Genomic DNA, 23,305 nt, shown 5'->3' with positions numbered 1-23,305 from the left:
CTCTGGGTGTGGAGCGTACTTAAAAAAAAAAAAAAAAAAAAAATGGTACCAAAGAGAAGCAGCAGAGATAACCTCTTCTGAAAGGGGCTGGAATCCAGGATCTGCCTGTTACTACCTATAGTAGTAGAAATTACTTAAAGTAGTAGAGAAATTACTTAAAGTCTTCCTCTTCTGTTTTCTCATCTAGAAAATTCAAGTGATAATAGCCTCTACCCTCGCAGGGTTGTTTTGAAGATTCACTAGTTAGTAAGATGCTGGGAGCAGTTCCTGGCACATACAATGTCCTATACAAGTGTTGGCTATTATTACCTGAAATAATTCAACAAACCATTTGCAATCACCACACCAATACCTGAATTAGATAAACCAGAAAAAGCAGCATGTGTGACAGATGATACTAGGCAGGAATGATTTTAGTAGGACTCTACCTTACACTTAGAATACAAAAATGCTGTGGCCTTATTTCGAGTTTACAAAGGTAGCTCCTATTAGCCGGGAGCATCATGAGTGCCTTCCCCAAAGCAGACTAGGAAACCTCCCTCGGTCAAAGGGTCTACTGAGGCATTTATTGAATAGGTTAGAAGGAGAAAAGTAGGAATTGAGAGTATAGAAAATAACGGACAGCTATATTAGAAATAATAGTAAGAAATGAAAATCACTGGAAGTTGATTTGCAGGCTACCACTACTCCCACTAATCCTAGTTAGGCGCAAGTATTTTCCCCAAATACTTTGAGAAATGTATCAGGTTCAGTATGTATCCATCCTGAGAGGGCTTATGTGCCCCACTCTCAAAGTTCCTCCTCAATGCCTCTGTAGGATGGGTTAGGATGGGATGACAGAGTTTTTGAGAAACACTAATGAGTATGTAGACAGAGTATGGAACCGAAATTTGATCACAATCACCTGGTTTCATCATCTTGTGGTTCTTCTTTGGATCCTGGATTTTGTTATGGAAACACACAGACTGGGCTGAGGAAGAAAACCTTCACACACTCTAGGACTGGAAAGAAATGCTAGACTTGAGAGCACACCAGCCCTGAAATAGCTGAAATTTTCCTTAATCCCCATTTCAGCTTCTCAACAGATGTGAAAATGATGCCATAGCAACAGTTTACAGGTGAAGGAGTTGCTAAAAATTTGAGGTTAGGTGACGGCGTATCTAAATGATCATCAGTAACAACAAAATACATGCCCATCATCTGAGATACACAAGATCCATAGCATAATTATTTCAGAACGTTCTCAAAGGAGGTCTTGTCCTAAAGATTTGTGTTCAAAATCTTTTGGTGGGACATAAAAGTAAACAACACTGCATTTAGATGATCTTGGTGCTAACTGGCTATTTAGACCACAACTATTGACAAACCCTTATTTTATAAAGCTTCAGATCAAAAACCAACACAAACAACCTCTGAAGTTTTTTTAAGGACCTCAACAACTTTGTATCTGCCTATTTAAGAAATATTTGATGCAGTTCTCGAACTGACCTTCAGATAATTCTAGACCTTCCATAACATGGACCTAAGTAGCTCTGCTTTGCTTTATCTATTGGGGGAGGGAAGAGCGGGTGCTTTAAGATGCCCTTGGAATGAAGAGACCAAAATTATAGAAACCACTGCTTCAGTATGGTTGTTGGTTCAAATAACTATGGATCTTACAGCGCCCAGTTTGTTTCAGAGAGTTACTTGGATGCTTGAAGATTAGGGATCAATTTATTTATTTAAAATGGCCTATTTTCAGTGGGCATTAAAAAAAAAAAAGGCAGTAACTTTACAGAGACACGGTCAAAAACCAGTATTATCAGGACTTGGAATACCGGAAATCTTTCTTAAAGAGATGCAAGAACTTTCAAAAATGGAAGGAAGGAAGGAAGGAAGGAAAGAAGAATGAATTGAGGGCTTTTTCTGCTCTTTAAAGGGATAGATGAGCTACAGTTTTCACAAGTTCATTTTCCTTTTAATGTATTTTAGAATTACATTATTTCTCAAATGCATGGATGCTGTTACCGCCTACACAAGATTATTATAATCTATCCCAGGTAATTACTGCTGAGATCAGCAATTTAATGCCCTTTGTTTGCCAAATTTTTGTTTTCCCAAGAACTAATTCCACTCCATAAAGATGTGTTTCCAGGATACATATAATTATGCTGGGTATAACATCTGTCACTTTGCATGTTCAGAGCCTTACCAAACCAAAGTAAGGGACACGCTTGTATGCCAACCTTAGGGAGAACGATTCAAGTATAAAAAGCTTAAATATACAGAAGAGTTTTTTTAGGCAGTATTTATCAAAAGAAAGAGCTAATTCTAATTTAAATATTTCCAAATAGAATTAACTCATTTTGGTCCTTAGATAGATTTTAATATGGCTGTAGCATTTTTAATATTATTCAATAATCCTGAGTTATCTTTATTATGATTTCATATAGAAATTTTAGTGAATTTTCTACTTTGGTTATCTTTCAGAAGCAGACCATCTAACAATATCAACCAAAGCAACCCGTAACCAAGGACAGAAGAAAAAATAATAACCGGTGACCTCCTTTCTGTATTTCACCCTTTAATAGCACAATGGATTTAGATAACAGATAGGACAGTGTTGCACTTTCAAATGTAGGTCAGTATTTTAATTGCACCACAGAAGTGAATTGTTCAGACTTGAAGAAAGCAGAGCAATATTGACCCAAATCACTTCTCTGCATGGCCTTGTAGGGTTGCCCAACAATCTGATAATCCTGAGAACTTTTCCATGTGCAAGATAATTGTTCATTAGCAAGATTTTCCAGAAAGATACAAAGATGGAAAACACTGATTTCAGGACCAAACCTGAAATGAACCCTGAACATGAGGAAAACAAATCAGACACAGTCATCTCTCACCAAACATTTGCAATCACTGACAAAAAACTGAAGTTAGGAGTTCATCACACTTTCAGAAAAGTTCAGGAGGTCAAGCAAACTCATGACCATGTTCGTGGTACTCAAATGTATTTCACTATCTTTTGAGAGCTGCTATAATATAACTAAAAGATTACTGTTTAGGCTGCATTTAGACTGATTAGATTGCCCGAGTTCATAGAGATTTAGAGTGGAGGAAACCTACTTAAAAATAAAAGAAATAACACGTCTTTCCAAGCCATTTTCACATGGTCAACACTCCTAACAATTATTATTTCTTACTATATATAATGTGAAAGTAAGTAACCGTACATTAACCATTATATTAAAAATCAAAAAGAAACAAAAAAATACATCACACTGGTAACAGAAATTTAGAGGAGAGGGGATAAAATCTACCTTCAGGACTGCAAAAGATTTAGCTAAACGAGTAAATAAATCCACCTGTTATGGACTGAATTGTGCCCCCCCCACCCCAAAATTCATACGATGAAGCCCTAATCCCCCAGAGTAACTATATTTGAAGACAGGGCCTTTAATGAGTACTTAAGGTTATATTAGGTCATAAGGGTGGTATCCTAACCTGATACAACTGGTATCCTTATAAGAAGGGGAAGAAACAGAGCTCTTTCTCCCTGTGTGCTCAGAAGGCAGGCCACATGAGGGCAAAGGGAAAATGAAGAAATGAAAACTTAAGGAAGGACGGTGTGTTGGTCTGCTGGGGCTGCCTTAACAAAATACCACACGCTGGGTGACCTTTTGTCTCATCTCATCACCATATCAAGCAAAATATGGCAGAGAAACTAATCATACATCTTTTTTCCCTTCTATATTCCAGTATGTCCAGGTGGGAACCCTGAAGAATATTTAATGCCAAAAGGAGAAAAAGCTTTAATTGCCTAGTTTATCATTAGTTAGCATGTTAGACTTATACTGAGAAGACACTAAATTATTTTAGGTGACAATTACTTAGAATAGCAAGTGATACAATCTGGCCCAGAGAGGACAGGTGAAGTTAACGGAGAAATTTGTGTAAGATTTGAAAGTACCATTAACAATTATTTCTCATGTTGCCTTTCTGCAGCATCAAACAGAAAAATCTTCCAAAAGTCCTTGATATTTTGCTCCCACTAGAACTAAGCCTGGAAAGTTAGGGTCAAGACTGACCCAGAATTAAGTAGAGAAACCGGCCAGTTTGAAAAGGTTCATCAAAGCCAACTAGAGAACTGGCCCTTCATCTACCTCTACACCTCACTCCCCCCGCCCCCTGTTACTGCTGCCCCAAGACAGCCTCCTCCCGGGGAGCTCAAATTCTGATTTAAGGGGCTGAAGGGAGGGCTTTAAGAAGGTCCCATATGGAGGAATACTTTGCCTCAAGCAAAATACTCCCCCTTCTCACCCTAATGTTTGTCCTCTCCCAGGCTCACACAAGATTTAAGAGTCTTAGAAAAGGGCTCTGGAGTATGGAAGACCAAAAAAAGAGGAGAGAGAGGGGAACAGAGCTTATTCTGTGAATTTTTCTAAAGTAATAACTGCTGGACACTTACATTTTGCTTTTCCCCTAGATCACTTAAACCTTAACCATTTTAAGCTAAACCACCTTCAGATATTAAAATACCATTCTAGAAAAGCATTTATCTGAAATAATATATAATACTAAATTTACTATTTTAAGGGCAGGGTTAAAGAAAATTATGCAAACAATGAGTCTATATTTGAATAATTTATTGCAAAGATCAATACATCATTTTTCAAAAGTGTTTCCACAGCTTCTGTTGTTCTTAACCAGTTTCTGTATCTGTGTCCTTCCCAAATCTAAAATAAGTTCCTGACCTTACATTATTTTCTATGTCATCTGTAAACTTTAAGAGGCGTTAATAAAATTCGGTGGTTAAGAGAAGTATTTAATCTGGAAATATGTATTATCCAAAGACACCATTAGATTTATTCTCATATATGCGGATCAGGGAAACAAATGAAAGAAATCCAATTATTTAAGACAGTAATCCCTTAACTCTAGGATTTTGTTTTAATTATAAAGAGTGTGTCTTATTAAAAACAAAACAAAGCCTTGTCCTTTAAGGGAGAAACCCCTTGTTTCTCTAGCAAACGTGCATGCAAGGTTTCCTAAAGAATGCAATCAACAAATTAATTTTTTTTCCAAAGATTTTATTTATTCATTTGAGACACAAAGATACACAGAGAGAGAGAGCATGAGCAGGGAGAGAGGCAGAGGGAGAGGGAGAAGCAGGCTCCCCGCTGAGCCAGGAGCCCGATGTGGGGCTCGATCCCAGGACCCTGGGATCATGACCTGAGCCGAAGGCAGACGCTTAACCATCTGAGCCACCCAGCCACCCCAACAAATTAATTTTGCTATTCTTCAATTTCCCATGATATAAATGACTTCTTAAAAAGAGCATCAGGTAAACAATTACGGGCCCACCTGTTCATGTCATACCAGGCACCCTACAATGTTAATGGAAATATGTTTAATTCTGTTTCCCCTCCTCCATCCCTCCATAGACAAAATTCCCTGCACTAAAAACTAACAACAAAAAGCGTAGGCAGTAATAAGTATCTAAAAGAAAATCGCTAAGTAGTCTCTCTACTTCAAATAGGACTCCAGATACACCCAGTACCTGAAAACTCTTCATGAACATCCCCTATCCCTATGGTTCCTCCAGTGTCTTGCATAGGGAAAGGGGGACAGAGGCCTAGAAGCTATGACTGAAAGTAAATGGCCTGCTCTACAAGAGGCAAGAAAAGTCACTGGAGACTTCCCTTAGTTGGTCCTACACCCATCATACCCAGAGGGAAACTCAACCACAATTTGGGAGAATTATACTACCCGTTGGGTCCAGGCCACTAGCCCACTTAAATGGTTGAGTGTTAGGCCCAGAAGGTGGAGGTAAATCCTTCTTTCTCGAGGGACGCTGAGGCCCCTGCTTCTCCTATTTCAGGCCTAAAAGAAAGCTGCTTAGTCACTCAACACAGCCTCACTTGGTTTTACCACTGAAACTAAAGCTTTCAGTAATCCTGTCACCCCTCACTGAACCAAGTTTTGGCGTGGAATGCACACAGACCTCCCAGAGACCAAAGCTGAGCCACAGCAGGTCCAGCACCTCAGGTAACTGGCAAGGGCCTCCACTCAGTTTCAGCCAAGGGATGGCAAGCAGGGGACAGAAGGCTGTCCTAATGACATAAGTCACCCAAGGGACAGAGAGAGCCTAAGAGTAGCAAGGGTGACTGAATGAGCACAGAGATGTAAATGAGGACATGCTTAGAGGCTGAAGGAGACCAACAGCTGATGCATGGAAAAGAGAGTAGAAAATAAAAGCTGTTCTAGCTATTATCTGCACACCATACACATACACTGTGATTAGGACTATATCTCATATATATTTACTTTGTTGGGTTTAGATTTAGTATAAAATGTGTAGGTAAGAATTTTATTGACAATGTCCTCTAATAAATGGGGTTGGAAAAAAATCTTTTTATACATCTTCCTCCGGAAAACATGGACCAATATTGCTATTCAGAGACTGTTCTTTCGTGTTGAGGTTTTAAATACCATAAATATACAGTCATATTGCTTTCTTTGAATCAATAGCTAGGTCTTAAAAAAAAAAAAAAAACAGAACAAAGGAATGGAGAAAAGAAAATGCCAGACAATGGTAATGTGTGGTCATTACTTTTTGTTCAGGGTCATACCAAAGTGAGTACAAGAAGGGATCCCACCTAGGATATAATCAATGGCTTATGTTCTCTAGAAGTTTTTCCAGTATCCTAAAGCAAAAATATCATGACTTCATAGAAACTTCACATCCTCTTCCTTTGCCTGTCCTTCCAAACCCATTGAAGGTACTAAGAAAGATTAGCAATCAGCACAGGATATGAACTGATCAATGATAGACCACAGCTGCTACACGCTTTCATAAAACTCAAAGAGTAATTTCAGAACCATCAGAAAGCAATTTTGGACCCCAAATTTTGGATCCTAAAGGATCCATAAGAGGGCTCTTTTCTAATTTAAAGTATCAATGACAAAAGAAGTTAAAAGAGATATTTTTAAAATAATGTGCACAGGCAGCTTCAGTTTCTGAGTTATACCATAGAGGTTATTAATTAATATCAACAGCATAAAAAAACCAGTGAGCCTACTCTACTGAAATACTGTAGTTTCACATTAGAAAGTGACTGACAGGTCAAATTCTAAAAAAGAAACAGTAGATACCACCACAAAACTAGCAGATGTTTCTGGAGGTCATTTGTACAAAAACATAAGCATATGTTAAAGAAATCTGACACTATCCTGGAATCAGTTGGTGTCTAAAATAATAGCAGCTCCTTATGGCAATATGGTAATATCCGTATCAAATGCACAACACATTATGTTGCAACAGTATGTGCAGACAAAAGAGCATCAGTGGTAGCAATAATGACCAGTACTTCCATTACGGTGAAAAAATAAAATCAGGTTATATCCAGGGCATAGTATTGTTTAACAGTAAACTGAAGATGATAGACAGTATGTTGAATTTGCAGAGTTTGCATTTAACTGATTTTATGGAGACTCTTATAAAGGCAGAATATTAACCAAATAAGAACACTCAAGTTTTTATAGGAGCCTCCGACATGGGTTTTCTGATTTCTTCAGGCTACCTAAGAATAATGGTGAAGATAGCTGTTGTTTTCAAAAGCTAATGGTAATACTTGATTAGTTTAGGATATGAACAGGAATTCTTCAGTTCCTGGTGTCCTATATTCAGTATTTAAGCAACTGGTAACTGCTAGGTCATTATTGTAATGGAAAGCTGCAAATAATTTAGTAAGTGTATTATCAGCTTCAACCTCAGAAGTCTGAGGTCTTCTAGGATAGTTCTTTGGAACTAGTCATATCACTACAAAGTATATGGTGTACACAAAGGGTGCTAATTGTTATTGACTAAAGATCTTTGAAAAGTCAAAACCAAAAGGCATTCTATAACTTTTTTTTTTTTTTAAGATTTTAATTAGAGAGAGAGAGCGCACGCGAGCGCACAAGCAGGGGGGAGCAGCAGAGGGAGAGGGAGAAGCAGACTCCCTGCTGAGCAGGGAGCAAGATGCAGGGCTTGATCCCAGGATCCTGGGATCATGACCTGAGCCGAAGGCAAGTGCTTAACTGACTGAGCCACCCAGGCGCCCTGGCATTCCATAACTTTTTATACTAATTGTTGAGATTCACATTATACTATAGGAAAGTTAAATTTGAAAAAGCTGTTAGAATTTCAATGTACATATTTTGCATCCAATGCTTCTGCATGGAAAAAGGAATCTGGCATGCACCTAGCAAAGTGTCCAAGTATCAAGAAGATTTGGGTAAAATTAGGTTCACCCATAAGATATTTCCATGGCAGGAAGCCCAGTGACAGAGTAGGTTTGACCCCAGTGTAAAACATTCAAATAACCTGGAAAAAAGATTTGTCTTTAATTCAGAAGCTAGACTACCAAGACATTTCCCCCCAGATACAAAAAATGTTAAAATTTTACAAAATGGAAATATGATTTTTCGAGAAAAATTTCTACTTTTGAAATAAGAGCTTATTATAAATCAAATCCCATGACAAAAATGTGTTTATATTTTTTAGTTTCCCTAAGTATTTAAATAAATCATAAGTGGGTTATGAATGGGACTTTAAAAATGCATTACATCCAAGATTTTAAGTGTTTCTAACTATATAATGAAAACAAAACATATTCTATCTTCCCTTTACACTTTCAATACATGAAAACATGCCTAAAATAAGGAAACCAATACATGCCAACAGTTGTTCAATTTTATTGATCTTATTCTGCACAGATGGACATAGAAAAATACCTTGAATTATGTGTAATGTTCAGTACACTTAAAAGGTTAATTTGGAATATTATTTGTATTAGACAAATGATTTCAGGAAATGAATTTTTTCTGAGTTTAAAATGATATATAAAAAGTTCTTTGCTACATTTAAAAATTGATGTGTTTAAAATAATTCCATTGATTTTTAAAATTTCAGTAATACCTAAATACTATGGCTGTACAAAGATCATAAATTTCCAACATTTAATGTTTCCTGAAAGTAGTTTTAATTTCTTTTCTTAAAGTAGCCTCAACCTAGTAAGAAACAGGACACAGGAGACAGCCCAGGCTCATGAAAAACACAGATCCGAAGCTTAATAAGGTTCAGCTTACAGTCCTTAAGGAGTCCTTTCTCCAGCTTATGCATTTTTCAAGCTTTCAATTTCCTTTCTGTTTGGACATTTTGCTAGTCACTGGCATATTTGATGCATGGTACGATGCATTTCAAGTAAGATACTTTCTCACTTTGCTGTTCTGAGAATTTTAGCAGTGTCCACACTATCCATTCGATCATACACATTAAAAATCTCAGCATCACCATTATTTCTTCCCCTTCCCTCAAGCCCCACATCCTCCCAATTCTCTGACAATACCCCTTCATCTAGCTTCACCTCTCCATCCTCCCTGCCACACACTGTCTCCTGGATCTTCTGGTATCATAGCCACTGAAATGGGCTCTTAAGTGTGGAGCCCATTTATAATCCATCCTGGTTCCATGACTGCCTTCTCAAAATCCAAACTCACTTGCTTTAAAAAAACCAAAAACTTGATATCCTCTGAATTCAGACTTTGCCACCCCTTACTTCACTCTTACGGTGAGACACCAACTTCCTAGCATGATATTCAAGGCAATACAAACTATTGACTTATCACAAAGGGCTGTCATCTCCCTCATTTACATACACGCTCTTTACACCTTATGCTGATTTTCCAAATAGGTCAAAGCATTCTCTCCTGAGATTTTTTTCCCCAAAATTATTGTTTTTGTAGAACGGTCTTTTTTACTCCTTTGTGTTGCCAATTCCTAGTCATACTTTCAAATTTACCCTCACATCCCTTTATAGCTTTCCCTGACCTCCTCCTCTTCCCATCCCAACAATATATGATTTTCTCTTTTATAACCAAAAGTCATAACTTCTATGTATGTTTATAATGCCCTGTAATATCTCAAATGCACATAAGAGAGACCACTAATAATTTTGCCGATAAGTCTCCCTGCAGATTGTGAATACTTGGAAGCAGAAATTGTGTCAAATTGATTACAGCATCTCTGGAGCCCCCCAGCACGTAATAGGTGCTCCCTTATGTTGGGAGAAATAAGCTAAAAACATGAATGATTTAAAGAGAAAAATAGAAATTAAAACCATAGGAAAATACAATTTCTCATCTATCAGATTTTTTAAAACTTTGACAATATACTCTTTTAAAGAAACTTCACAGAAACAGGTGCCCTCATACAATGATAAAAAGGCAAAATAGTACAATTTTTAGGAGGTACTTTGGAAATACTGAGCAAAACTATGTAAGCAGTCAGGGAGTACATGGGAAATCTTTGCACCTTCTGCTTAATTTTGCTATGAACCTAAAACTGCTCTAAAAATAAAATCTACTAAAAATTACGTAGGTATTTATTCTTTGAGTCAACAATCCCATTTCTAGGAATTTATTCCAAAAATATACTGAAAAAAATACAAAAGGACACATAAGGTTTTTCACTACAACACTGTCTTCAGCAGCAAAAATGACTAAAACAACCCAAATCCTTCAATGGAGAGCTGGTTCAATAAACCAAAGTACACAGATTATTGTGCAGATATAAAAGCAAATGTGGACTCTCACTATAGACTGATATGCCAGGTATATTGTTAATTTAAAAAGAAATCAAAGTGGAAAAAAATATGGTAGGCTAACATGCATTTAAGAAAGTAGGTAGGGGTTGGGTAAGGAGAATATATATACATATAAGCAAACCTGTACACACACAAACACACATACACACACACACGTTTGCTTATATTTACAAATGAATAAACCAAAAATTTGAAAAGACAAATAAGCTTACCTATAATAGGAAGGAAGAAAAAGTGCAGAAAGGACACAGATAATAAAGTTACACTTCCCAGAATATAGTTTGTTTAGTAGGTCTGACTCTGGAACTCTATAAATATTTTTACATAATTACAAAATAAAATTGGATTTTTAAAAATGCCCAAGGGCACCTGGGTAGCTCAGTTGGTTAAGAGTCTGCCTTCAGCTCAGGTCTTGATTCTAGGGTCCTGGGATCGAGCCCCACATCGGGCTCCCTGCTTCTCCCTCTCCCACTCCCCCTGCTTGTGTTCCCTCTCTTGATGTGTCTCTGTCAAATAAATAAATATTAAAAAAATAAATAAAAATGCCCAAAGTTAAAAACAAAATTAAACAGATAATTCTGCGCATTGAGTTGAGGATAGACCACCACAGATAGGAATGATCTTAAGTGTCCTTAAAACACAGTAATTTGACTACACACAGCATATGCCCTGAGTGGTATATACTCTAAAAGCAACAACAAAAAGTTATAGAATGATCTTAAATGGCTTTCAGAAATTATATTGTTAATGGTAACATTGGTGTTATTATTCTGTGATTTACAGGTGTTATAAGATCAAGCAAGTGAGCCAGGTTATTGTTGCAGTTAAAAATCAGGATTTTAAGGATAGCAGAAAGGAGATAAAGCAAAAACCTTTTAGTCCTGAACTTAAACTGGAAGTGTAATTCCATGATGCATTTTCTTTTTTAGAAGAAAAATTCAAACACTGGACACTGTTGTGTAGCGGTAGTTTCTAGAACACTGTTTCTGATTAAAATCCTGGAATGTACATAGGAATTCCCTGATGCCAGCTGGTATATTATTTTAGACTTATCTTAGGCTCTGTTTTCTGAAAAGAAAAAAAAACCCAAAAAACAAAACAAAAAAAACTGGAAAACAGGCCCACATAAGGGAAATATTGGCAATGAGCACAACTGGTGCTCAAATTGTGGTCTCTAAGTACCACTACCCAAGAAAAGGAACCAAGCATCCTTGATGATCAAGTTGTTGCCATGTCGGAGGCATGACATACCCTTCCAGAAAGCAAGGAAACCATCAGAGACAGCTGAGGGAATGTCAAAAGGACTTAGAAGTCAACTTGGAGGGGTTCCCATTCATCCAAAAAGCCAGGATTAGGACAATTTGAGAATTAGTAAGAACTGGAATTGCTATAAACTGAAACCTATTTCATATGTTTAAATACCTAAGTTCGTAACAATCGTAATAAACCTCATTGGTCACTACGGATGCTGTCATCTCCCTTTGAGGAAGAACTTTGCTTTCTGCTGCAAAGAAGGCAGTTGGCTGACGACCTCCAGCTGTTGGTCCCTTCAGGCTCCACCTCAACTCTGTTGCTGAGGGCACACTATTCCCATGACTAAACACAGCTGAGGTTTGGCCATTTCTGCCCAAGGCAAGATCCCTAATGGGCAGCCTTTTCCCCCAGATCTCACCATAGGTAAACAAAGACTTGACCAGACATGCATCATGGGCTGACGCTTTCCCTGTCCCTGCCTGCTTTATCCCCCCCCCTTTACAGGTGTCAGATCAGCCTCAAAGTCACAAGGGTATCCCTCCTGATCGGTCTCCCCCTACTTTTATCTTTCACAGACACTTGCCCCCAATAAACTTCTCATATTCCTATGGGAATTTACAGGCCAGACAATTTTTTCTGGAAAAAAAATTCCAAGGAAGAAAAGAGGAATCCGTGGATTAGAAAATATTAAAAACCCAGCAACCAACTGCAAAATGGACCTCATTTTCCCATGTTGATTTCTATTTAAAGAGAAACAATCAGGAGACTATGAACACTGACTGGATATTTAAGGATATAGGGGATTATTTTAAATCGGAATAGTGGTTTTGTGATTATGTTGTCCTATTTTTTAAATCCTTATCTCCTAGAGATACACCCTGAGATGTTTACAGATGCAACTATGAGGTCTAGGAATTGCTTCCAACTATTCTAGAGAAATAAGGGAAAGAGCCAGGGAACAGATGAAACAAGACTGAGTTTAAACAATTTCAAGGCCAATGTGTTACATAAAGCCTCTCCCTTCACTGGACTGTATATGAAGGCTTCTATTATTCTTTCTACATTTGGCTATGTTTGAGGATTTCCGTAATAAAAATACTGGGTTTTTTTTTTTAACTATAAAAATTCCCAGTTCTCTTTCATCATGTACTCAGAAACGGAAGTACCCCCAGAAGAATGTGATTTCCATGGTAGAATGGTCTTAAAGGTCTGAAAGAAGTCCGATGATATTACTGTATTAAAGGTTTTTTGTTTTTGTTTGGGCCATGATGCTCACTCACACACAAGACAGACTCCTGACAGCATGAGGGAGAATTCCTTCTTGCTTGATCCAGGAAGCAGCAGAACCTAAGGGCACAGTATGGGCTCACCCATCAGAATGCTTGGCTTTGAACTCCATTTCTAGTATGACCTTGGACAAGTTATTTAACATCTCCGAGCCCTAGGGATAAAAATCTTACCTAGACTACATAATCTTGCTGGGAAGATTAAACAAGATAAGATACTTGGCAGAGTAAACATCAATAAACGTTCATTGTTTTCAGTCAAACACTGGACACTGTTGTGTAGCAGTAGTTTCTAGAACACTTTCTGATTAAAATCCTGGAATGTACGTAAGAATTCCCTGATGCCAGCTGGTATATTATTTTAGACTTATCTCTAGGCTTACCATAAGTCCATAGCAGTATGCCAATTTTTTTTTTTTTTTTTTTTTTTTTGGTATGCATACCTGCCTGCCTCCCTGCTTCCTAATTCAGCCATTTATCACACCGAAATCCTCAACTTCTGGTTCACATGCCAGAAGTGAGCATACAATTTAATTCCCTTCAAACTCCACTTATCTTTTTCCTTTTACCTCTCTCATCACATACTGATTTTGGAAAACTTAAGAGCATATGAAGAGCCATGGCTACTAAGAATCCCCTCCTTTTTCTCATTCTGTACACACAACCAGATATCACTTGCCCAGCATGTACTACACCCCCATCTTTGGCACAGTTCTTCTAAAATTTGGGCAGGATACAGTCATATGGAAGACTTCTAGAAGCCCATGTTGGGGACTGATGTTTGTAGATTTGTCAATATTTGAAATGTAATCTCATGACCTAGTCAAGTAACAGGCTCAGCAGGATAGGCAATAAGGTTCAGAATGAGTACTGCAGTACTGAGATCACAGTGAATTATGTCTACTTCATCCCTAGCCCTTTAAACAAGGATGGTCCATTTTCCCAAATTACAGAGAGGACAAAAATGCCTAGTCCAGGCAATCGCGTCCTCCTGTGTATCCAACCTACCCATCAATCCCATTATCTACTACCCTGGCTCTTTGATTCTTTAGCTTCATGTTTAGACTCTGCAATTCACTTCAGGTCCTCCTGCTTCACACAATCCCAGCTGGACCCACCTCTCTGGTTTACTGACCTTGATCCAGACATTGGAATCTCAGTCTTTAAGTCCCTTGGCTGCAGCACAAGTACTGTTCCCCACTTCTAGGAAGATATTTATGTGCCAGGTCTAGCCCCAAAGATCCCCATGTGGAGGAGGGCAAAAGGAAGGGAGACATAAAGTAGATCAAGGTTCTAGAAGCACTTGCCTTCAGATGGTGCCACATGGTTGAGGAATAACATTAATATGGAGACTCTCAGGGATTTGGGGTAGACAGGCTAGCACAGTTATTTAGTATATACTCTTTCCATAGTAAGAAACAGATTAAGTTTGCCAAATCTCAGTTCAAGTAAATCACAACGACCATGAGGAATCATTTTTAGAGACATTCATTTTTAGACAATCATTTTTAGAGACAAGATTTCAACTTTACTATCAACCCATTACTTTGCAATAACAAAAGTTTTTTTTTTTTTTTTGTAGTCACGAAATATGTTAAAGGGTTTTGCTGTCTCTAGACTCAGTGGCTGGGTCTAAATTGGCAGGTCAGGTTGTATGGCCATATCAGTTCTTCATGAAGATTTGAAAACTGTACTTTCCTATAGAAGTAAATATTAAAACTGATATTTTAGGAATAAAGGAAATCAACAATTTCAATTGGATGGATGCATCCAATGGATGCATTAGAGCCCCACTATCCAGTGTGATCACCACTAGCCATTTGTAGCTATTAATTTTAATTAAAATTAAATTAAAATTAAAAATTCAGTTACTCAAGCACACTAGCCACATTTCAGGTATACTAGGCACGTGGGGCCGGGGACAATGGTATTGGACAGTTCAGGCACAGAATATCCCATCAACACAGAAAGTTCAATTCAACAGTCATGCTTTAGAGATTCACTCAACATTTGCTTTTCTGTGTGGACCAACTTACTTTAATAAGAAGTTTTTATACAATAAGACTATTTAATATTTCTATAATAGGTTAAAAAGACCTTTCAAAGCATTTAAAAAATTTCATAAACAGTACATGCAGTTCCTTGGTAAACTTGATTTTTCATACCCATCTTTTTTAAATTCCTTCAAATTTGACATCTTAGGAACAGACTGACCATTTTTTAAAAGAAGTATTTTCTTAATATGTAGACTGATAAATCAAAGCATGTTTTACCGAGTAATTAATCCTTCAATAATTCACGCAACAGGTCATTTCGGGGTTTAACCCCTGCTTCCATTATTTCTGACCACAAGGTCCACCGACAGATGTCTCACTTTGGATGTACACAACAGAAGACTGGGATCTGTTTCACGTACATCTGTTCCCAAACAGCTTAGGCAGATTAATACTTAGAATGCACCCAGCTCTGCTAAATCCCAAACAACTATTAACTCTTATTTTTAAATTATTTTTTCTCATTTTCACATTTTTCCACATTACCTTTCACACTGGTAAGTTTCCCGCAAATGTTTATATATGTAAAGTTAATCATTTTAATGCTCATAAAAGAAACACTTTCAAGACCTTATTTTGAAGCCCAGCTTTCTCACATCTTCTGGTTACTGCTCTAATTGAACTCAGCTCAGAGTTGGGGTAGGAATAACCCTTTGGTAAAACAGATCATGAAACTGTGTAACCTGAAATAGTAAGTCCATGAAAAATAGAGAATTTTAAACCTATATAAGATTTGAAACTCTCATTTTCATATTTAAAACATAATGTCTGATTAGCATCTGAATATTATAAAATCCTTGCCCTGAAATTTGCTTAAAAGGTATCATAAATGAAATCGAGGATAAGCTAGTCTTTTTATCCATCATAAAAAAAAATGTCCTGATGGGGCACCTGGGTGGCTCAGTCGGTTAAGCATCTACCTTCCGCTCGGGTCACGATCCCAGAGTCCTGGGATCGAGCCCCGCATGGGGCTCCCTGTTCAGCAAGAAGCCTGCTTCTCCCTCTCCCACTCCCCCTGCTTGTGTTCCCTCTCTCACTGTGTCTGTCAAATAAAATCTTAAAAAAAAAAAATGTGCTGATGACTAGCCTCGACCAACATTTTTCCATCAGAAAATGGTTTCTTCCTTTCCATAGACAGGCCCGGGCCTGAGATGACTGTCCACCTCTCGCCACTATGCCCTGAAGCTGGAGAAGGGCAGGAAGGGGCCTGTTTTTTCCCCAGGTGTTTCTTCTATCTAGAAATTCATCAGGGTTGAGTAGCTCCTACTGTAAAATACAGCTCCTTTGCAGGCACCGGATGGCTGACCCCACTGATCCTTCAGAAGTGATACTCATTTATGATGTCCTAACCCCTGAAGTCTATGAAAATAGGTATGTTCTTTAAAAAGCAACTTCGGGACGCCTGGGTGGCTCAGTCATTAAGTGTCTGCCTTCGGCTCAGGTCATGATCCCAGGGTCCTGGGATCGAGCCCCACATCAGGCTCCTGCTCAGCGGGAAGCCTGCTTCTCCCTCTGCCCTTCCCCTGCTTGTGGATCCCTCTCTCGCTGTGTCTCTGTCAAATAAATAAAATCTTTAAAAATAAATAAAAAATAAAAAGCAACTTCAGAGGTGATGGTTTTCAATGATTATATACACTTGACCCTTGAATAATGCAGGGATTAGGGGTGCTGACCCATGTGCAGTCAAAAATCCACATAGAACTCTTCACTCGCCCAAAACTCAACAGCCTATTGTTGACAGCAGTCTCCCCAATAACAGGAATAGTCAATTACCACACACTTTGTATGTTAAATGTATTAGGTACTGTATTCTTACAATAAAGTAAGCTAGAGGAAAAAAGCCGCTTTTAAGATTAACATTTATACTACTGTACTGCATTTATCAAAAGAAAAATAAAAAAATAAAAACATGTGTAAGTAGAGCTGTGCAGTTCCAAGTCAAGTGCAGTTCCAAGTCAAGTTGTTCGAGGGTCAACTGTAATGTAAATGTCTCATTCTGCAGGTGAAGAAACTAAGTGGGGTTAAATCACTTGCCCCAAATCAATTATAGTCCTGTTAGTCACAGAGACAAGATGGCAGGTCCTTTGGTTCCCACTCCTGAAAAGGTTCCCACACCAGGCAGGAGATTACAGACAGCTGGAGCAGGGACCCTACAAAAGATCCCATTTTTTCATACATCAAAGTGCTATCCATGAGTAAATGGTGAGGTTTCCAGTGTGAAAAGGCAGAGAGATTTGTGGGCATTTTGGTATTCCTGTCACAGAAATTCCTAAATTGATCATTCATAACTGTATTAAAATTTGAGCTTAATACAGCCTAATCTTACCCATCCCTAACTCTCCCCACCAGTAGCCGTTCCTTTATGGTAAAACATGACCCACCCAGTCACACAGTACAGGAAGCAGAGCCGGCTTTGGAGATGCACAAAAATGTTTCTATCTCCTGCTTTAATCGAACCTTTCAAGTAGAAGCTTACTACTCGCTAAGCAAATATGCCTAGAAGTTTGTTCTTGGCTGAGATTTAGAACAATGCCAACAGGCAACTGGTGATGCTTTTGAAAACATTGAACTCTGATCCATCAACAGCACAAGTGAAGGGCTAAGTTATAAAACACACAGATTTGTCTAATACATCTGCCCATGTCCCTTTTCCTGTGCACCCGTAATTTGACACCAGTTCCAGGCACTATGTTGGGGGATACCCATACTGTGGCACTACTCTTAATCTGCTTTGCCTAGGCAGGGTCCCATAACCCAGACTTGTCTAGCCTCAGAGAGCTCACCTGATCCCTCTCCCCTTTCTTCAGGATTTTGTTCCTTTCTAGGTCACAGCTAACTGGGTAATTACTTTATATTCCCATGAAAAAACATATGTTTATTTATTGTATATTTACACAACTAAAATGGCCAGATATTAAAATTCCAATAGAAAGATCAGTAGGTAACATTGCAGTTAATCAACATTTTCTGAACAGATGATGCCCTTTTGCGTACATACTTTACACTGTAGTGGTGGCATCCTGGTCAATCTATGCCTCCATAATCCCATAGTACATCTCCTCTAATCTATAGCCAAAGTTCCCTTTCTCTGGAGAACCCAAAGACACACATTATAAATTTGTCAAATCCCATAGAAAGTACAACATCAAGAGTGAACCCTAATGTACACTATGGACTCTGGGTAATGATGGGTTCATGTAGGTTCATGAATTGTAACAAATGTCCCACTCTGGTGAGCAATGTGGATAATGGGGGAGGCTGTGCATGTGTAAGGGGCAGAGGGCATATGGGAAATCTCTGTACCTTTTGCTCATTTTTCCAGTGAACCTAAAACTGCTCTAAAAAATAAGATCTACTTTTAAAAAACTACAAAGGCACTGTGAGGTTTAAAAACTGAGTGGTCTTGCAACTATTTCCTATGTATGATCTAATAATGCCCAGTCACCCCACCCTATCCCACCCTTTCCTGCAACAGCCAGTCACTGACCAAGGAGCAATGGACATGGTCTCCCCCACTACATCCTTCCACACCACGGCCTCCCAAGTATGGTAACCTTGATATTGCCCTTCCTCTATTATCTGGACCAATTTCATTGGTCTTTCAGCACTCACATCTAAACTAATTCCACATCAGAGACTATTTCACACATTTAAACTTATCTCTTAGTACCTTTTCTTCTCCCACTCAGTTTACTAAGTAAAACATCCATTTCTTCTACAAATAGAAGTTCTTATGAAGCTGCTAGGATTCTGAACTTCCAATTTTAAGGGTCTAAAGTGGTTTGCACGCTAGGTGTTAAGAAAAAAGTAATACACCTAGATGAAAGAAAAGGGGTTTTAGAGCCAAAAAAAAAAAAAAAAAAAAAGCCAAAAAAAAAAAAAAAAAACAAAAACAAACACCAAAAAAAAAATCCAACCTTTATAGTTTTTAAATTCTACTTCCAGGAACACTAAGTAAGCATACTTTTCCTCCATCACCACTCAATTTAAAACATTTCCTTTCTCATGTCATTATTTGCCTTTTTTTGTGTATGGGCACTGCAACACCAATCTGTATGATCTCTCATTGAGCAATGTCTCATTTTAATTCTGTAGTGTTTCACCTTCATTGTAGGTAAAGTTGGCTCTTGTATGCTAAACTCTATATAACTTCTATATCCTCCCAAATTCAAACAGACTTAAAAACTTAACAGAATTCTACATCCATATCCCTAGCTTTTAACTCTGAGCTTCAATAAGGTAGTCTACCTTGGCTTTCAAAACACCTGAAAACACTTTAAGTATAAGAGAGCAAGGATGGCCTATGCAGGAAAGGCAGAATTCACACTCAACCAGGGCAGAGTCCCTGACTAGTCAGCTGCATTTTGTTAGCTTTTTGCGCAAGAAACTTTAAAACAGTAACAGGTTTCTATAGTACTAGTACAGGGTGGCTGGTTTTCCAACCCAGGAAGACAATTTTAAGTTGGTATTTGGCTAGGAGAGACAGTGTCACATCCCAAGGTTTTCGAGAAATCATCTCTAGACTAAGACTTGAAAATAGTTCTATTGTAAATATGGCACTGTAACATTTCTAAATAACTCAAGTCAATAAAAGGTGAAAGCAAGTAAGCAGCATGAGGAGGATTTTAAAGTTAACATTAAAGATCAACAGTTTCTAGACTAAGCCTGTAGAAGTCTTGATTGTAGACAATGGCAAGGAATGTGAGGGATGGAGAAGTCCAGAGAGAGCCCAAGGCAGGAGGGGGCGGGGGGGGAGGGGGTTGAAATTTCAGAAGTCACCAAAATGAGAGGCGGATTCAGAACCCACGTGTTGGTGTACTCTGTAAAATGCTTATACTTTCAGCGTACCGGCAGAAGTTGATGGGTTGAAACTCCAATTTGGAGGGAAGGAGAGGACCTTCCCGCAGTCTAGAATAAACACCGCCTCTCTGGGGCTCAGTTCTTTTTTTCTGTGTCGCAAAACAGAAGCTCAGTGTGACTTTAGTCCAGGGAACGCACCCGGAGGCGGGAAGCCAGGCAAGAGGCAGCAGGTAGCGCGAGGCCCCTGGGGGTAGATAAGGTTCTCCCCAATTGGGAAGGAGGGGGCGGGGGCGTCGGGACGCTGGGAGACGAGGAGCTTGAGGGGAGCGCAGGGAAGCGCCGGGGCGGAAAGTGGAGGGAGGAGGAGAGGGTGGGGGCGCAGCTGCAGGTGAAGGGGCCGGGACCACTCACCCGCAGGGCGCTCGGGTTGGATGGGCCACCACCTCAGGGCTCGCTCGCCCAGCACCACGTCGCAGCTGCTCCTCCCGATCTTGAAGATGCCCCGAAGCAGAATCTGCCCGGCCGCCGCCTCCGGCTGTAGCTGGGACGCCCACAGCGCCGAGGGCCCATCGGCCGCCGCCGGGGGCGCTTCTTCCTCCGGGCCGCCCTCCAGGGCGCTCACCCGGCCCCCGCGCCACCCCCGGGGCATGGCGGAGACGCTAGCTGAGCCGGAGCCAGGGGTCTGGGGAGGCCTTTGAGAAGGAGGTGGAGGCCGCAGCAGCCACTGCTCGAGCTGCGTCCGGCGTTGCCACAGCAACCGCGCGCAGGGCAGAGACCCGGGAGGGAGGCGGGGCGGGCAGGCGGGGCCGCCCGGACCCAGTCCTGCGCCTTGGCCTGCCGGCGGCAGGTCTCTGCCACTCACTGCCCAAAAACCCCAGTCCGGGAAGAGGAAAAGGTGGCTTCCTCCGCCAAACCCTACTATTCAGGAGGATTTCGTGTACTGCGCTACCCACAGTTCGATAAACCAGCGCTTCTCAAACTTTTACTTACCCCCTGCGCATCTCGTTAAAATGCAGATTCTTACTGAAGCGATCTGGGATGGGGCCCAGAATACTGTATTTCTAAGAAGCTCCGGGGTGATGGCGACGCCCACGGCCTGGTTTGCAGAACACACTTGAGGTTGCAAGGACCTCTGTTTCTTCCCCTCCTTCCCAGTGGGCTCTCCTGGAAGGCAGAGGTCACGCTCTATAACCGCGCTGGCACGCCCTCGATTGTTAGCTGATTTGATGCACCTGGTATAAAGAGCGCATTTCCCAAAAGCCCTGAGGGGAAGCCGAAGTTAAGTCTCAGGTTTGCACTGACAAATTCTCACCTGACAGTGTTAAAAGAAGGTGCCTTATCATGATGAGCACTAATGTGTAGAATTGTTGAATCACTATATTGTACACCTGAAACGAATATGACAGTGTACCTGAACTACACTGGCATGAAAAAAAGACTTAATAAAAAGGTGCCTTCGGGCTGGCAGTATTGAGGGTCCTACTTTCCCCAAGATCTCTCCTGCGCAATCTTGTCTTTGCCCGGATCTGGCACTCCCTGGAGGGAGATTATAAGCAGCAGGCCTTGTTCTCTTGAAGGCTACGGCTGTAATGTAGTGTTACCTGGAAATGGAGAGGGCCCTGAGGGGTTCATCCATCACTTTCTCTGAGAGTGGAGAGTCATGAAATTAGCTGATGGTTAATTTGGAAAGCACAGAGAGTCGGGAGGCCAGTGGTTCTTTTTTTTTTTTTTTTTAAAGATTTTATTTATTTATTTATTTGATAGAGAGAGAGAGAGAAACAGCATGAGAGGGAGGGAGGTCAGAGGGAGAAGCAGGCTTCCCGCTGAGCCGGGAGCCCGATGTGGGACTCGATCCCAGGACCCTGGGATCATGACCTGAGCCGAAGGCAGACGCTTAAGGACTGAGCCACCCAGGCGCCCGGGAGGCCAGTGGTTCTCAATCATGGCTGCACATTAGAGTTACCTGGGGAGTTTTAAAAAATCCAGCTGCCCAGGCTGCACTTGAAGACAATTACATTGGAATCTCTGGGGATGGGACCCAGCCTTCAGGAGTTTTTAAAGCTCCCCAGATGATTCCAGTGCTCAGCTAGGCCTGGGAATCGCTGCTCTAAGCAGTGGATTAACAGGGAGCTGACGAACTGTGACAATGAAACGGAGAAACTGAGCTCTCTGGAAGAGGAGCGTAGTGGGAGGTAAATCAGCAGCCTTTTTATGAGGTCAAAATAATTGTATTGAGAAAAAGGGGCGAGGGAATGAAAGAGCAAATTAAATTCGTAGAGTTGTGAATTCTCGTTCCAGGGTGCTCGTGCTCTCACCAGTGACTTCAGGCACTTCTCATTCCTCTGCTTGTCCTGGTCACACTGCAAAGCCAGACAGGAGAGCTAATGGTAGCAGGAGTGTCTCAAGGTTCTCGGCTCAAGCTTGGATTTCAGACAACCCGGGAGGGAGACTGGAGGCCTAGCCAAATCCCTTTCAGACATGAAGCACCTGTGTGTTAGTTAAGCTGGGACTCTTACTGTTTAATGCTCTGAAAACAAATACCCGAGCTTCCAACAAAGCAGGGAAGAGCCTGTGTTTGATCGGATCGCCGAGAGCTGTTTCTTGAAGAAGTGCAGCGGCTGCTAACCCCCACGCAGGCTTCAGGGGGTTCAGCCCAGCGGTCATTAGTGCTGAGGCCAGGGCCCTCCCAGAGCGAGTTGCCCAGGTGCCTCTAGATTCAGCGTCTTGTATTCACAGCTGTCGGACCATCAGCACAGAGCTCACTGGCATTTTAAAAGCTCACTGAAAGCCAGGGCAAATAGGCCAAGGCCATGGCTCCTTCTTAGGACCTTTGCAAGTGCCAAGTTGCCATTTTCCAAGCTTCAGCAGGCCAGACGGTCAAAAACGTTGGCTTTGCGTCTCTTGAGGATGAAAGTAATGGCTGTACTCCATTCCCTGCTCTTGGCGAGCTGTCCTCTCCCAGGGCTCTAAAGGTTGCAGTGCCCAGGGGCTCTGTCCTCAGCATCTAGCTACACGAGCATCAGCGCCATGGCTTTTCGTACCATTCAGGGCTCCTTGAGTGATGTCACCAGGCCCAACCACTCCCCTGAACTTTAGGCTCTCTGGCCAGCTGCCTACCTGACATCACCACTCGGCCATCCACTTACCATCTGAAACATAACGTAGCTAAAACCAAACTCATGAATTTCCATCATAAACCTGTTCCTCCCAGAATGTTCCAAATCTCAGCAATAGTGTCATCAAAATCCTTGATGTCATTCCGTCTTGGACTCACATCCAATCC

At 40.5% G+C, this 23,305-nt stretch overlaps 1 protein-coding gene across 1 annotated transcript in view; it reads right to left on the bottom strand.

The window, feature by feature from the left end:
• The window catches only part of CERKL (ceramide kinase like), a 109,881-nt gene extending 89,127 nt beyond the window's left edge, over window positions 1-20,754 (bottom strand). Inside the window, exon 1 of the mRNA XM_032407015.1 lies at window positions 20,434-20,754. Coding sequence (XP_032262906.1) covers window positions 20,434-20,671 — 238 coding nt within the window. The 5' untranslated portion in view covers window positions 20,672-20,754. The remainder of the gene's footprint in view (window positions 1-20,433) is intronic.
• Between the last annotated feature and the right edge of the window lie 2,551 nt (window positions 20,755-23,305).

Source organism: Phoca vitulina, unplaced genomic scaffold (assembly GCF_004348235.1).
Source record: "Phoca vitulina isolate PV1807 unplaced genomic scaffold, GSC_HSeal_1.0 scaffold1, whole genome shotgun sequence".
Taxonomy (NCBI): Eukaryota; Metazoa; Chordata; class Mammalia; order Carnivora; family Phocidae; genus Phoca; species Phoca vitulina.
The sequence above is the reverse complement of the archived record's forward strand: the minus strand, read 5'-3'. Positions and strand labels throughout refer to the sequence as shown.